At 45.7% G+C, this 16,566-nt stretch overlaps 1 protein-coding gene across 1 annotated transcript in view; it reads right to left on the bottom strand.

The window, feature by feature from the left end:
* Ctss (cathepsin S) overlaps positions 1-5,073 on the bottom strand; it is a 29,739-nt gene extending 24,666 nt beyond the window's left edge. Inside the window, exons 1-2 of the mRNA XM_059264881.1 lie at positions 4,950-5,073; positions 2,509-2,635 (exon numbers count right to left, since the gene is read on the bottom strand). Coding sequence (XP_059120864.1) covers positions 2,509-2,635; positions 4,950-4,975 — 153 coding nt within the window. The 5' untranslated portion in view covers positions 4,976-5,073. The remainder of the gene's footprint in view (positions 1-2,508; positions 2,636-4,949) is intronic.
* Positions 5,074-16,566: the final 11,493 nt, after the last annotated feature.

Below are 16,566 nucleotides of genomic sequence, written 5' to 3'. Positions count from 1 at the left end.
ACAAACAAACAAAAAAATTAAAGAACACAAAAAAACCAAACTGGGCTTGAGAAGTGGCCCAGCAGTTAAGAGCACTTAACTGTTTTTCAAAGGACCCCATCTCAGTTCCCAGCTGGCACTGGGCACTGATAGCTGCTTATAATCCAGCTGCAGGGGATGCAATGCCTTCTCCTGGCGTCTTCTGGTACTGACTTGCACCTGTGCATACTCACGCAGACATTGATACACATCATAAATACAAATAAAATAAATCTTTAAAAAGTATATAGGAAGAAAACAACTTAAAACATAAAGGGTGGGAGGAAAGGCTTAGTGATAGACACATAAACAAACAAATAATTGTAACAAATATTTTAGTCCACTAAAAATGGACCTACCATTTGTCTTAGCAAGCCCATTTCTGGATATATGTCTAAAGGAAACTAAATCAAGACATTGGAGAGATATCTGCTCCCTGTGTTTATTGCAGCCCCATTCACAATGGCTGAGACACAGAATCAACCTGAGAGTCTTATCACAGATGAAGGGATGAAGAAAATGTGGAACATATACACAATCTAATGCTATTTAGCCTTTAAAAGGAGGGATCCTGTCAAACACAGCAAGACGGGGGAATCTGAGCGCACTATGCAAGATAAGCCAGGTACAGAAAGACACTTCACCACCAGATCTCACTGGTATGTGGGATCTGCAATCACCTAAGTCACCCCGGGTGTAGCACACGGGCAGAGCACTCGCCTAGCATGCTGGGGCCCTAGATTCCACCCGTAGCCCCAATAAATAAACAGGTAAAATAATAAAATAGAAAAGCCAAACTCACAGAAGGAGAATGATGGGTAGCCGAGGCTGGAGGAAGGGCGATTGAAAGACGAGGGCCGAAGGGCATGGAGTCTCAGGTGGGAGGAGTCAGCTGTAGTGACCTGCCTACTGTAGAGCATGGAAGTCCACACTAATGACAAAGCTATTGTGGACCTCAATTTAATTTGCTAATTTGCAAAAAACATAGTAGAGTTACAGGAAGCTATGGTTAACATTTTAAGAACAATCAACAAGTATGCTTTGAAACAAAAGCCAAAGAACAGAGTGAGAAGTGAGAGTCAGGATCCCCATCTAGCTGGGCATAGTGGTGTGTGCCTTCAATCCCAACCCTAGGAAGGCAGAGGCAAATCTCCGTGAGTTTGAGGCCAAGCTGACCTACATAACCAGTTCCAGGGCAGCTTAAGATCTCGTCTAAAAAGGAAAAAAGAATGTATCTTGAAGCACTTTTGTGGGCCAGGGACTGTAATGAGGAATTTGAAAAATATTCCTTATGGAAGTGGAGAGATGGATCAGAGGTTAAGGGTGCTTGCTGCTCTTGCAGAGAACCCAGGGTTGATTTCCAGCACCTACACAGCAATTCACAACTATGTAAAACTTCAGCTCTAAGGGATCTGATGCCTTCTTCTGGCCTCTAGGTGGGCATGCAGTGCACATATATACATGTGGTGCACACACATGTAAGCAAAACACTCAGACACATCAAATAAAATTAATAAATCAGAAAAAAATCGGGCTGGAGGAATAGCTCAGAAGTTAAGAGTCCTGGCTGCTCTTACAGAGGATCCAGTTTGATTCCCAGCACCCTCTTGGCCTCTCAACTGCCTGTAAGAGGATCTGATGCCCTCTTCTGTCCTTCGAAGGTACTACACACATGGTATACACACAGATATGCAGCAAAACACTCATCCACATAAATTTTTTCAAACGTTTATTTTTATCTCTTGTGTATACGGTGTGTGTGTGTGTGTGTGTGTGTGTGTGTGTGTGTGTGTGTGTGTGCGCGCGCGCGCGCACTGGTGTGAGCATACCACAGTGTTCATGTGAAGGTCAGAGGTCTTCCACTTGTACCCTTTGAGACAGGGTTTCTTGTTTGCCCCTGCATGTGCCAGGCTGACAGCTCACAAGCGATTTCTCCACCTCAGGTTAGGACACACTACTGCACCCAGTCTTATCTGGGCTCTAGAGGTCTGAACTCAGTTCCTCATATGGATGACAAGCATTTTACCCACTGAGCTCTCTCCAAAGCCAAGACTTTCTGTTCCTCAAAGGTGCCAAATGTGGTCTTTCCTCCGAGTCCTCTACCCGCTCTCCTGGCTCAGGAGCTTCCCTCTCTTCCACCCATTTTGTCTGTTGCCCTGTGTCTACCAGCCCTCTGCTCAAGCGTCACATTATCCCCAAAGATGTGTCGCCGCTGTCTCCTGGGTCCCCGTCTCCCCTGCCTTGCTTTATGAGTCTTTTCCTTGTCTGTCACCATCGACACTGTGTCTGCTTACTGCCTGGTGTCCTGTTTCTCACACTGTAACTTGAGCTCCACAGCAACAAGAATGTGCTTTGTTTCTACCCAAAGCAGTATCTGGTCAGAAATAAGCATACGGCACTTCTAGAAAACACTGCTTGCCCAAACATCATTTGGGATGGAGAAAACAGCACTGTGCGAAAGCACACTGCTCGAGCAGGAACTCCACCTACCTTCTCCTTGTATTGTTTGCCGTGGACTTTCTTCCAGAGATGCCAGTGGTGGTCCAGGGCAGGGTCTTTCTGCAGTTGTTCCATTGCCAGGGAACACACCAGGGACACACAGAACAGCCATCTCATTCTGTTTAAGGGAAGAGAGCAGAGGAAGCACAGCGGTTAGATGCCTGTATTTGATCACAGAGTTTCCTTTTGTTTGTTTGTTTTTATAAAGATAGGTTGCTCTATAGCCCAGGCTGTCCTGGACCTCACCATGCAGCCCAGGCTACCCTTGAACTTGTAGCAATCTGCCTGACTCTGCCTCCCCAGGGCTGGGATTACAGATACAGGTGTGGACCACAGCCATGGATGTGACAATGTAGTCTTAAAACAGAAAGTAACAGTGCAACATCTATCAAAGGAACACACTCCTGTAACTTACCAGAATGTTCAGGAGGAAGCAGGAATTGTGCCCCCAATACTATTCTGAATACTTTTCATACTATATTAATACGTTTAATGCTTTAAAAAGGGACATGCAACTGGGCAGTGGCGCACGCCTTTAATCCCAGCACTCAGGAGGCAGAGGCAGGTGGATCTCTGTGAGTTGGAGGCCAGTCTGGTCTACAGAGTGAGTTCCAGGACAAGCGGAGCTATGGAAATAGATTCTGTCTGGAAAAGAAAATATCTCAAGAAATTCCCCAAGTGGGCTGGAAAGAGATGCTCAGTGGTTAAGAGGTCTCTCTTCCAGAGGACCTGGGTTTGATTCCCAGCGCCACACTGCAGCAATCAGCCTTCTGTGACTCTAGTTCCAGAGAGACCTGTCTCTCTCTTCTGGTCTCCATGGGTACTGAATGCACTTGGTGCACATACACACATACTGGCAAAATACTCATACACAGAAAATAAACTAAAACTTAAAAAAAAATTTTTTTTCCCAAACAAACACACTTAAAGAGTTAAACTCAAAGATTTTCCAGAATTTGCCAACAAGTCTAGCCAAGGAAATTCCTCCTTTCTATTTTTTTTTTTTTTAAGATTTATTTATTGTGTATACAGTATTCTGCCTGCGTGTAACCCTGCAGGCCAGAAGAGGGCACCAGATCTCATTACAGATGGCTGTGAGCCACCATGTGGTTGCTGGGAATTGAACTCAGAACCTCTGCAAGAGCAGCCAGTGCTCTTAACCTCTGAGCCATCTCTCCAGCCCTGTTAATTTGTTTTTTGAGACAGGGTTTCTCTGTGTAGCCCTAGCTGTCCTGGAACTCTCTCTGTAGACCAGGCTGGCCTCGAACTCAGAGACCTGCCTGCCTCTGCCTCCAGAGTGTTGGAATTACAGGCGTGTTGCCTTTCTCTTTCTTAAAGAAACCTTCCTTAGCTCAGAGGGAAAGGCAGGCAGATCTGTGGGTTCGAGGCCAGCCTGGTCCACAGAGCAAGTTCCAGGACAGCCAGGGCTACACGGGGGAGCCCTGTGTCTAAAAACAACAGCAAAAATAAAACAAAGAAACCTTCTTTATAAGGACATGCCTCTGTCATAAGCAGCCATTTAAATATTTAAATCCCCACAACTTAGTGTGTGCATGGATTGCAACACTACTTAGTACCTCATTAATATTTAATTTAAAAAACAAGTCAGGTGCAGCGGCAGGTAGCTATAGCCCCAGCTTCTGAAGAAGCTGAGGCAGGAGGATTGCTCAGCAAGAGTGTTCAAGGCCTGTTGGCCAACATAGATAGATCAAATCTCCAAAATCAACAAATCGTGCTCTGCCATAGAGCACTTGCCCCAGGATGGTGTGAGGTCCTTGGCCTGACCCTGAACAAACACCCAACAGATAAGCTTCCAGTAAAAACTAAATGTCCAGACATCTTTAGAGATAGCTAAGAGACAACTCAGTTTTTAGATCGTACACACCAACTTCGGTTATTTTCCTTTTTCACTTTTCTCCCCAATAAATCAAAGATCTGTTTCTAAGGAAGTACCCCCAAACATCATTTTCTCACCAGGTGTGGAGGCCTGCGCTTGTGACCCCCTGGACTCGGGAGGCAGAGGCAAGGCAAGGACCGCCGCACACATTTGAGGTCTGCTTGGTCTCCATGTCGAGTTCCAAGGCAGCCAGATCTAAGAGGTGCAACCTGTCTCTAAACAACGCCACGCCCAGCACCCACAATGTTTCTATATTTGACATAAATTCAGCAGTCACCTGGAACCGGATCTTTTCAATTCAGAACAGATGGGATTTTAACCGTGGGAGCCCTTGGATCATGCTCCACAGTAACCCAAGTTTCAGGAAACTCCTAGTCAGAAAAACAGGAGGCAAATGGGACGACATGATTTTTGTTTTCAGCTCACTTCCTGAAAGCAAAGATTTAAAAACCTGGCAGCCTGGCTGATGAAAAGATAGAGAATGTTTAAGACCGCGTGTAAGAACAAATCAACTAAAAAAGCAGACAGTACATACATGGCGGCGTGGGCAGGAGTCCCCATGGTCAGCCTGAAGTGTGGCACTCACTCCAAAGGTGTCCCAGGCAGCAGGAGGCTGGGTGAACTGACTTTAAAAAGAAACCGGAGCTTGTCACACGAAGCATCCACAATGAGGAAGTGGACTTTCATTTCGGTTTCATGTGGAGCCTTACGTGAGCAGCTGCCTCCAGCTCCTTCCTTCTCACCTCAGAGCCACGTGAGGGCAGTGAGCTACCCGAAGGAGGCCGGGGTAGAGGCCATCTGTTGACCTCAGTGAGAGAAGGACAAGGTTATCCTTCAACCCCGCATCATTTTCAGGATCCATTCAGTTCACAATGTCGGTTCTGAAATGGAAAAGTTTAGTTGTAAAGATATTCGGATTGGACTCCTCAAATCTCAGCTCTTTTCATGATTTCCTAGGAAACTCTGTTATTCCTTTAACACAAGTCATATATGACCTACTGTACCTAATTCTCACTCGGTGATTCCTTTTTATTGTTTCAAAGCGTCTCAACACACACACACACACACACACACACACACACACACACACACACACACAAACTTACCCACACCAGAATATACGTTCAACTGCTGCTGTGGTCATCTAGGCACAGTGGGAGCAATATGAACTATTATTTTTAAATTTGTACTTTTATTAATCACTAAAGTATACAGGTATCTCTCCCACGTTTTTGACCATTGAGTTTTCTGAGAATCGTATTTTCACTTAGTTTGCTCATTTTTCTAGTGTACCTATTGCTTTTCTTGGTGATCTGCAGGGATTGTTTTTACTATGTTCGGGCTAGTAATCCCTGACAGTGCTATATACTAATTCTGACTTCTCTCAGCTTTCCACTGGTCTTTTAACTTTGCTTATACTGATTTTTTTTCTATTTGAAAATTTAAAATAGAAAATTTTATTCAGGGCTGGTATAGTGGTCTATGTCTGTAATTCCAGAAATGGAGGCAGGAAGATCAGGAGTTCAAGGGCAACTCAAGCCATAAGAGACTGTTTCAAAACAGAGTTGGAGAGAGGGCTCCATCTGGAGAATTCTCTACATCACAAATTTTACTCCATGTTGAGGTCAAAACTCTTCCGTCTAAGGCTCCACTGAAGTTCAGGCTCGGATGTATGACCTAGGCTTTGCCCTGTTAGAGACTTCGTTTTCAGAATCAGCCTGTAAGGAAATAGACCCAGGAAGCCACTCTCTGGTGAGGACTGCCGTGGAGTCGCAGCAGCAGGGGTTCTGGCGTTGACTCCTAGTGCCCTCTGCAAATCACAGTGTTCACGTCAACAACAGAGCTCGAGCAGCCTTCCTTGTGTGATAACAAGTTCATAGTTACATAATATCCTCTATGTTTGACTAACTCTGGACTCTCAAAGATTCTGGAAGCCTCCTGCAATTTTTTTTTTTTTTTGGTTTTTCGAGAGGGTTTCTCTGTGTAGCTTTGCGCCTTTCCTGGAACTCATTCAGTAGCCCAGGCTGGCCTCGAACTCACAGAGATCCGCCTGCCTCTGCCTCCCGAGTGCTGGGATTAAAGGCGTGCGCCACCACTGCCCGACTGCAATTTTTAAAAATAAAGCTTTGTTTATTTTTATTTTATGCATATGGGTATTTTGTGTGCATGTGTGTAGGCAAACCACGTATGTGCAATGCCCAAAGAGGCCAGAAGAGGGCATCAGATCTCCTAGAACTGGAGTAACGTTATCCGTGAGCTGCCACGTGGATACTGGGAATCGAACCCGGGTTCTCTGGAAGAGCAGCCGGTGTTCCTAAGTGATGACTCATCTCTCCGGTCCTCTTTCTGCTATTTTAAAAGAAACTGTAGTACCCCCAAGAGATAGATCCAGTAATGACATCCACAGGCGTGTTGACATCAGCAAAACAAGACCTGGGCCCCAGAGGCAGATTGGGAAGCAGCTGCTCTCAGGCTACAAACAGGAAGGATGAGGAGAAAACAATTGTGAAATCCACAATAACCACAGACCGCTGCCTTCTCTGTTCTTCTGCTGTAGGTCTGATGGCTGTGCTCTAATGTGTGTGTGTTCATGGGTGTGCAGGGGTGCACGCGTGAGTGTGTGCCTGGAGACCTAAGCACAACCTCCAATGGCATCCATAGAAACACTGTCCTCTGAGTTCACCCCCATTGGCTCGTCCTCACCAATAAGGCTAAACTGCTAGCCAGTGAGCCCCAGGAATACTACTGTCTCTGTCCCTCAGCACGGGGATTCCCAGGGCATGCCACCATGCCTGGGGTCTGCACTTGGCTTCTGTGGATCCCCCCCAGTGCCTAGTGCTCGTGAGGTACGCATTTCACCGGCTGACTCTACATATCTGATTTTACACACACACCCTTTTTTTTTGGGGGGGGGGGGCAGGGAGCCTGTTAGCTTTGATTCCCTCTGTATGTACTTGCACCCCCAAACATCTATGGCTGTTTCCTCAGTGGGAAAGGAGCACTGCCTTAGGGTTTCCCCAGCTGTGATAAAACACTATGAGCAAAAGCAGCTTGGGAGGGGAGGGTTTTATTCCAGCCGACAGTTCCACAGCACAGTCCAGCACTGAGGCATGCCACGGGAGCAGCTGGAAGCAGGCGCCGACGCAAGGCCCTGGAGGAACCCTGCTTCCTGGCTTGCTTCGCCTGCCTTCCTACAGTTCTCGGGACCACCGTCCCAGGGGTGGCACTGCCCACAGTGGCCTATACCCTCCCACGTCAATTGTCCATCAAGAGGGTGCGCCACAGACCTGCCCGCAGGCCAGTCTGGTGGAGGCGTTTTCTCAGGTGAGGTTTCCTCTTCCAGAAGGACTCCAGCCTGCGTCAGGTGACCAAAATCTAAACAAGACAAGGATAAAAAAAAAAAAAATTCCTGTTGGACAGTGGTGACTCCCAGCACTCGGGAGGCAGGGGCAGGCAGGTCTTTGTGAGTTCGAGGCCAGCCTGGGCTACAGAGTGAGTTCCAGGACAGCCCGGGCTGCACAGAGAAACTCTAACTCAATAAATAAATAAATAAATTCTACCAAGATTTTTTTGGGGGCTGGAAAGGTGGCTCAGCGGTTAAGAGCACTGGCTATTCTTCCAGAGGTCCTGAGTTCAATTCCCAGCAACCACATGGTGGCTCACAACCATCTGTAGTGAGATCTGGCGCCCTCTTCTGGCCTGCAAGCATGCATGTAGGCAGAACACTGTGTACATAATAAATAAATAAATCAAAAAAATAAAAATAAAAATAAAAAAAAGGTAAACTAGGGTTTGATGATATGTGTCTATAACTTTACCTCTTGGGAGGTGGAGGCAGGAAAATTAGGAATTCAAGATCATTCTTGTTCAAGGCCAGCTTGGGCCACATGAGAAGAAGGAAGAGAAAGAACATTGGAAAAAAAATTTTTTTTCCGTATGCTATTTTGATCATGCTTTCCCCGTGATCAAAATTATTTTTTTTTCTAAGTGTGGTTTAGATAGATGCTCAGCACACCTGTGCCTGTGTGGAGGCCGGAAGAGGACGTGGGGTCCCTGAGAGCTGAAGGCACAGGCTTCTACAGCTGGTTTGTTATGTGGGGTCTGGGCTCTAAACTCTGACCCTCCAACGTGTGCATCAAGGCCTTTCACTGCTCAGCCATCTTCCCAGCACCAGCACGAAATCTTTTTTTATTTGTTACTTATTTGAGACAGGGTCTCACTCTGTACCCCGGCCTGGGCTTCCTGTCTCAGTCTCTCAAGTGTTGAGATTTCAGGCATGAGAACACCATGCCTGTCTTAAATCTACTGTGTGTGTGTGTGTGTGTGTGTGTGTGTGTGTGTGTGTGTGTGTGTTTGTACTTATGGAGGCCAGAGGAGGACACCAAGTCCACCTTATTCTTTTAAGACAGGGCCTCTCGCTGAGTCTGGAGCTAGGCTGGGAGCCAGCAAGGCCCTGCAATCTGTCTGTCTCTGCCTCCGTTGTTCTGCGGTTACATTCCCAGCCTGGGTTTTCACGTGGGAGCCGAAGATTTGAACTCAGGTCCTCGTGAGCGTAGCAAACGCTCTTCCTGCTTTTAGGGCTCTTCCCCCATAAAATGCCCATTCTTGAGCAATTTACTCAGTTTAGAGCAGGCTTTCCTGTCAGTCACCTTTGCTGTAGTCACGCTCTCACTGGCCAGCCACTCTTGCCTCTTCCTGCCCAGTGCCTTTCTCCGTTCCCTCATCTCCATCCGGAAGAGCCACCTCAAGAGCCTGCAGGAAGCCTCTTCTGTCTGCCCTGATGACCCCACTCACCTTTCCTCAGCTGTGGCGTTGAGAGCCTACAAACTGTAGCTCTAAGTTAGGACTTCATTCCATACAGTGTCCCATACAATCACATAACTTACAAACTGTAAGATTGGCCGGGCGGCGGCGGTGCACGCCTTTAATCCCAGCACTCGGGGGGGGGGGGGGGGGCCGAGTCAGGCGGATCTCTGTGAGTTCGAGGCCAGCCTGGTCTACAGAGTGAGTTCTAGGATAGCCAGGACCGTTTCACAGAGAAACCCTGTCTCGAAAATCCCCCCACCCTCCCAAAAACAAAAAACAAAAAAACCCCAAAACCAAAACCAAGATGTGCAGTGGTTATAGTGGCACAAAGCTATGATCCCAGCACTCAGGAATTGGAGGCAAAAAGGTGTGTGTGATGGGTAAGGGCAGAGAAGAAAGGAAAAGGATCGTTCTGGGACATTCCAAGGCAGCAAATTGGATCTTGTACTGATCTCCCCTGAAATGGTGCGCAGCAGCCACTCCACGTTGACTTAGCCGGGATGATGCAAAGAGGGAGGCAGGCCGCCAGAACACTGGCGCCTTGCAGATGGGAAAACTCCCCGAATGACTGGGAGGGAGAAATGAAAGCGGAATGGGGAAGAGCTGCTCAGCCCCGGCCTGTCCTGACTTTTGAAATCATCATCTTCTGCTTCGTGACTCTGAAGCAGCTGCTTCAAGGGTTTCTGGGGAACTTTCTCAGTTTTAAACTTTCTTCATTTTAAAAGGCGACACACGGGCTGCTGTTGTCTCTTAATCTGCATGATTGTGCTGGGGATTTAACAGCGGACAGCTTTCCACAGGAAAATCGCTCACTCACTACTCTTCCTCCCGGGAGCACTTAGAAGGAGGTGGAAGTGTAATGGCTTAGCCTAGAGGACTGAGGAGGGTAGTGTGGGGGCTCAGGAGCTGCACAGTGGGGAAGAGGGCTTGTTCTGTGACAATGAGGTCCTGAGTCTCAATCCCTGCACCATGTGTCAACCCAGGGGTGGCTGTGTGTCTTTGTAACCCTGGCACTTCAGGGTGGGGACAGGCGGATCCCAAGAGCTTGCTGGCCAGCTGGCCTGGCTTCTGGTTCAATGAGATAACCTGTGCTAAAGTGATATGGAAGACAAAGCTAGAGGAAGTCACTTGGTGTCATCCTCTGCGTGTGCATGGATACACGTCCCTACATGTTACAATCACAGGCATGAAACACACATATTGTTGGATTTTTCTTTGGGCTACCAATTCACAAATAACAACACAGAGACTTATTATTAATTATAAAAGCTTAGCCTTAGCTTAGGCTTGTTCCTAACTAGTTCTTATAACTTAACTCACATTTTTAAATCTACATTCTTCCACAAGGCTCATTACCTCATCTCCATATTGCCCATCCTACTTCCTCTGGGTATGGCTGGTGGCTCTGCCTTTCTTCTTCCCAGAGTCCTCTCTCTCCCTGGAAGTCCCACCTAACCTCTTCCTGCCTAGCTATTGACCATTAGGCTCTTGATTAAACCAATCAGAAGGTGCCATAGCAAAGGCACATCGTCACAGCGTAAACAAATATTTGGCAACACACACAGAGTAAATAGAATAAATGAATAGAAAGGATAATTGTAATATGTAGGTAGGTGAGGGAGAGTCTCTTTGATAAATGTTACATTAAACTATGTGATACCCAATGGTGTGGTGGAGTGTTCCTATGTCCAAGCACTTAGGAGGCTGAAAGCACAGCAATTTTGAGTCTGAGGCCAGCCAAAGCTATCTCAAAAAACTAAAAAGCTACCATTTCCAGACCATTTTAAAAAGTAGACAATTTTTAGAGTTTTATGTTCTCAAAAAAAAAAAAAAAAAGGAATAGAAAGTAGAGTTACAATAAACTTCTTGCCTCCACACTGTTATGTATTAAGTGGCGCTGTTCACCATTTGAGAAAAGCCATAAGGTACAACAAAACCCACTATAAGAATTTAATTAAGAGAGGGGGTGTGCACAGGCCTATGGAATAACTGTGCAGGAAGAGAGAGAAGGAGTAGGTAGAACCCACTTTTATAGGTACCCCGCCCCTGCACATAGGCATATGGGCTTACGTAGCTACACCACACATGTGCATAGATTATGTGACCATGCAGCACAGGGATTATATAGGATGTAAGGCCCTAAGATGACTAAGCATCTTGCCTGGCTACTGGATAGCACATAGAGCTGGGGGAGTGGCCAGGAATTCTAACATTCCAGACTCTTTATTCTATAAATCCATAGACCAGACATGGTGGTGCATACCTATAATCACAGCACTCGGGAGGCTGAGGCAGGAGGATCACCGCAAGTTTGATGCTGGCCTGGGTTATAGAGCAAGTTCAGGTCAGTCTGAGCTAGAGTGAGAGCCTATGTTAAAATAAAAAAATCTATCCACAGAAATTGCTTCAGAGGGCTAGAGAGATGGTCTAGCAGGAGGGGCTTATTGCTCCACCAGCGTTTGGATCCCAGCTTCTATCATCAAGTGGTTCACAAATGCCCTTAATTCTAGCTCCAGGGGATCTGTTGCCCTCTTCTGGCCTCTGAGGGCACTGCACTTCTGCACTACCCTCCCACTAAAATAAAATAAAAACAGATCTTTTAAGAGTTTCAGGAGCCGGGCGGTGGTAGCACAAGCCTTTAATCCCAGCACTCGGGAGGCAGAGGCAGGCGGATCTCTGTGAGTTCGAGGCCAGCCTGGGCTACAGAGTGAGTTCCAGAACAGGCACCAAAGCTACACAGAGAAACCCTGTCTCAAAAAACCAAAAATAAATAAATAAAAAGGCAGCACTCGAGAGGCAGAGGCAGGTGGTTCTCTGTGAATTCAAGCTAGCCTGGTCTACAGAGTGTGTTCTAGGACAAGATCCAAAGCTACACAGAGAAACCCTGTCTTGAAAAAACAACAAAAGTAGAACAGGCTATCATTCCTTCCCTCTCACCATGTCTGTGAAGGATTGTGAGAAACAGTATAGACAGGACCTTGAACAAGAGAGGAAACAAGTAATCCAACCAATTTACTAGATCAATAATATCGTTAGGCCACTAAATCAATGAATGTGGGGGTCACTGCAGACACCAGGGCTGCAGAGTAATGATCCACATGGGCAGGAAGGATATGTCCAGTACCACATGACTTAGTTAGCTGGTGTTGGTACACACTTCTAGAGTCTGACATTTTATAGTAAGCATGTTTCAGTGCAACTATGAAAGTTTCTTGGTGTAACAATCCCCTGTGCACGGGGAGGCACATTTCTTCCTTGAAGATGGAAGAGATAGGCTTCTAGAGATAGGCTACACGTGTTAAGGGCCTGGGGTGGATCTGGTGTGGTCCTGGTCATACACAAAGAGTAGAAGCCACTTCTGGTCCTGCTATGGGAATCTGGCGATACAGATAATGCAAATGTCACCTAGATTATTAAGTATCTCCAGTCCTGCTCATGGGAGGTTGGTGTGGCCTGGCGCTACACAGAGCAAAGATCACCAGGTTATTAATCACCCCCATTCCCAGCCTTCTGGGTGGACACAAAGGTTATCCATCCCTCCTGTTGAAGAGGCAATCCTGCACGCCTAACATTCCTGGTTTCCTTAGTGCTTATCTATGAGGACAAGGACCTCTGTGCTCCCAACAAAAGAGGAAAAACAGTATTTATGAGGAGGACGGAAGTAGAAGTGTGCCTGTTAAAGAACACAGCAGACTTTTCAAACAGTACATGCTTTTATTGTGTGTATGCACACAGGTGTGTGTAAACCACAACGTGTGTGTGGACTCAGACGGCAGCTTGGAGGGGTCAGTGCCCTCGTTCCACCATGGAAGTCCTGAGGATCGAACTCAAGGACTCAGGCTTGACAGCAAGTGCCTCTATTTGCTGACCCATCGTGCTGACCGACCCCCCTCCCCCAGACTCGATAACATCCAGTGTGTAAAGCTGCTTTGGTAATGACTTGAAGGAACTAACAGTGAAAAGGAACTTTAAGCAACTGGAGAAAAGTTTAGACATGGGCTAAACAGTAAATGATTTAACAAACTATTGTGAAGCCTGGAGGGATGGCTCAGTGGTTGAGAGCCTTGCTGTTTCGTAGAGGACCTAAGCTTAGTTCCCAGCTCCCACAACAAGAGGCTCACGGCTGCCTGTAGCCCCAGCTCTGAGAATCAGACATCTTCTGAACTCTGCTAACACGCACACATACACAAACACACATGCAAATAGAGTTCTGGTGTTTTTGTTTTTAAACCAGGGTCAGGGCTGGAGAGATGGCTCAGTGGCTGAGCACTGGCAGCTCTTGCGGAGAACCTGGATTCAGTTCCCAGCACCCACATGGCACCTCCAAGTGTCTAACTCCAGTTCCAAAGGATCCAGTGCCTTCTTCTGGCCTCCCTGGGTACCAAACATTCAAGTAGAACACATACATACATGGGGAAAAAAACCCAATCAGATAAAACAATGTTTAAAAAAATAGCTAGGGCCATGAGTGATGAGTGATTGTCATTCCAGGGCTAAGGAAGCAGAACAGAAGATTCCCTGGTGCCCACTAGCCAGCCAGGCTCGTCTACTTGGAGAGTCCCCGGCCGTGACTATAAAAGGAAGGACAGCGTCTGAGGAATAACACCCAAGGTTGACCTCTGACCCCCATATACACAAGTGAATGCACATCCAAACATGTGTGCACTCCCACGAAGCACTAAAAAGACTGACAAATTCATCATTTTAAACTGTCTGTGTCAAAATACCAACTATCAGTTGCAATGTTATTAAAACCTAGAACACTGAAAGTAACGTTTGTTTAATGGGAGCTAAATAAATATGTACATCCTTACATTTTTTCACATTCACTTATCGGGTATGTGTGTGAGCTGGACAACTTGCAGGAGTCAGTTCTCTTATTCCATCATGTGGGGCTTGAATCATGAGGCGTGGTGGCAAGAGCTCTTACTGAAGCTACCTTACCAGGCCTGCACGTCTCCACAGCAGAATTCATTGCACCTACAAAAATAATTATGTTTCTGGATTAAGATTTTTTTTTTTACTGCCATTACTTAATATCATTTTGGAGGAACACAAATACACAAGAGAGAAACTTGAGGCAAATTGGAAAGAAAAAGGTAAGATTTATGTCTGTGTGTTATATACTTATATACTCAAAAAATTTAAAGAGAATCAATTGAAAAACTCAAAGAAAAAAGTTTAAGATAAAGTAGCCGAATATGAGACAGAAATCTGTATTTTTCAAATATACAAAATATACCCAATTATAAGATGTATTAGAAATAACCCCATTTTAACCCACCAAAATGTAATAAAAAACAAAATTCCCTGAAAAACACTTATCAAGTAACTAGCAAGAAGTCTGCAAGACGGCCCAGCACCACCTGCTACCAACTCAAAAGACCTGTTTGATTCCTGAAACATAGTCACATACAGACATACACATAATTTAAAAAACAGTAAATCTAAAGGATGTTCTTTAGGCAAAAGTGGGGAAGTAAATTCTACAACAAAGCAAGAGAATTCTGTACAAATTTGTACAACAGGGAATCAGACATTCTATTAGCTTGTCTTTGGTCCTTTCAACATTTAATGAGTATTCAGTTGTGTGTGTGTGTGTGTGTGTGTGTGTGTGTGTGTTTGCTGGCCTGAGGATACAGCTCACCAGGAGAACACTTACCTTGCACAGTGAGGCCCTAGGTTTGATCCCCAACACTGCAAAAACCTTGCACATTATTAAATGTGCATGCTCTCATACCTACACACTTGGGGATGTTAATTGCTTCATTTAGGATGCAATTTTGTATCTTCCCTGTCTACTAAACTTAAACTTAGGAAAGGTTTTGGATCTGTTCTTTTGTGAAGGATTTCCCCTGCTTTGAGGAACAGCAGAGCAAATGTAAGGACCGATGAAATGTAGGCTCATGTAGCAGTTTACTCTGAGATTAAAATCTTTTCCCCCGACTTTGGAGGGAAGCTTATTAAGACTCAGGATGTTCTAAGGGAGGTGAAACATCCCATCCTGCTGGCTCAGAAAGTGAACAACTTAACAGTTTCAGGAAGTCCCTGAAGCTGACCAGATTCATTAGGCCCTTACTTTTAAAGCACATATATGCAATAAAGCCTGATGGGAGATACTCGGACAAGCTGGGCCGCCTGGAAAGCAACCTGCTGTGCAGTGAGCTCTGGGTTTTCAACTTTCATGAGCTGTCACCCATTCTGGGGTGGGATCTGGTGGTACAGCTGTCTGAGTCATTAATGTTCCTGTAAGTAACCCATTATGTATATCCCTTTAAGAATCCCCAATAAAACTCACTGGTTCATCAAGCTGGACTTTGGTATCGGCACTTGTGTCTGTTGTAGGTTCCCATTCGGAGGTGAGTATATGTTTCTAGGTCCCCAGGAATACTGTCCCACACTAAGACCTTCCTCTAGTCTCTTGCTTCTTCATTTTGTTCATCTCTTGCTGTTTACACAAAGAATAATACTAAAGTACAGATCTGATTATTTTTCCCAAAAATGTTTGATACGTACTAACCACCAGTGGACCTCTGGGTGGACGCTGAGCATGCGAGGCTCCCAGGAGTCTCCTCCTCTAACCTCATCATAGCTCCACTATGTACTTTGCACTGCATGTGAGTCACAGCAGCCTTAACCGTTCCCCCAGAACAGCTTCATGTGACCTTTCACCCTGCCACACTTTCTTTGTGCTGTCACTAAAGCCTCCATCTAAACCCCAACACACTAATGGCTTCTGCTGCTGGTATGAGCAATACCTCATTCTCGTTCTCGCTATCACAGTTGTATTTATTACACCATCTGTATTTATTAATGTCCTACTACATTCCTGTTTTCAAACTTCCTTTTCTAAGTTTTTTGAAATGCTCTCTCTCTATATATAGGCCTGGTTGTCCTGGAACTTACTACATAAACCAGGCTGGCCTCAAACTCACAGAGATCACCTGCCTCTGCCTCCTGAGAACTGAGTTTAATGGTGTACGTCACCAACAAACTAGTTCAGCATTTCAGTATCTTTTACATCTAAAACTTTTTATTTTTTTGAGACAGAGTCTTGCTATGGTATCTAATCAGGCTTTGAACTCTTGGGCTTAAGTGATTCTCCTGCTGCAGACACATGGATGACCACACGTAGCAGTCTATGATGTTCTTGAAGTCAGAACTAATTTTTTCCATCCCTTTAGGCTTAAATATAGCTTGCTCCATGTCCACATATTGGGTGGATATAGGTTTAAGCCAGGATCTCACTATGTAGCCTGGCTGTCTTGGGACTCACTATGTAGAACAGGCTGGCCTCAAACTCAAGAGGTCCATGGATTAAAGGCATATGCTACCCCATATGTAGC

The sequence above is a fragment of the Peromyscus eremicus genome, chromosome 6 (assembly GCF_949786415.1).
Source record: "Peromyscus eremicus chromosome 6, PerEre_H2_v1, whole genome shotgun sequence".
NCBI lineage: Eukaryota > Metazoa > Chordata > Mammalia > Rodentia > Cricetidae > Peromyscus > Peromyscus eremicus.
The sequence above is the reverse complement of the archived record's forward strand: the minus strand, read 5'-3'. Positions and strand labels throughout refer to the sequence as shown.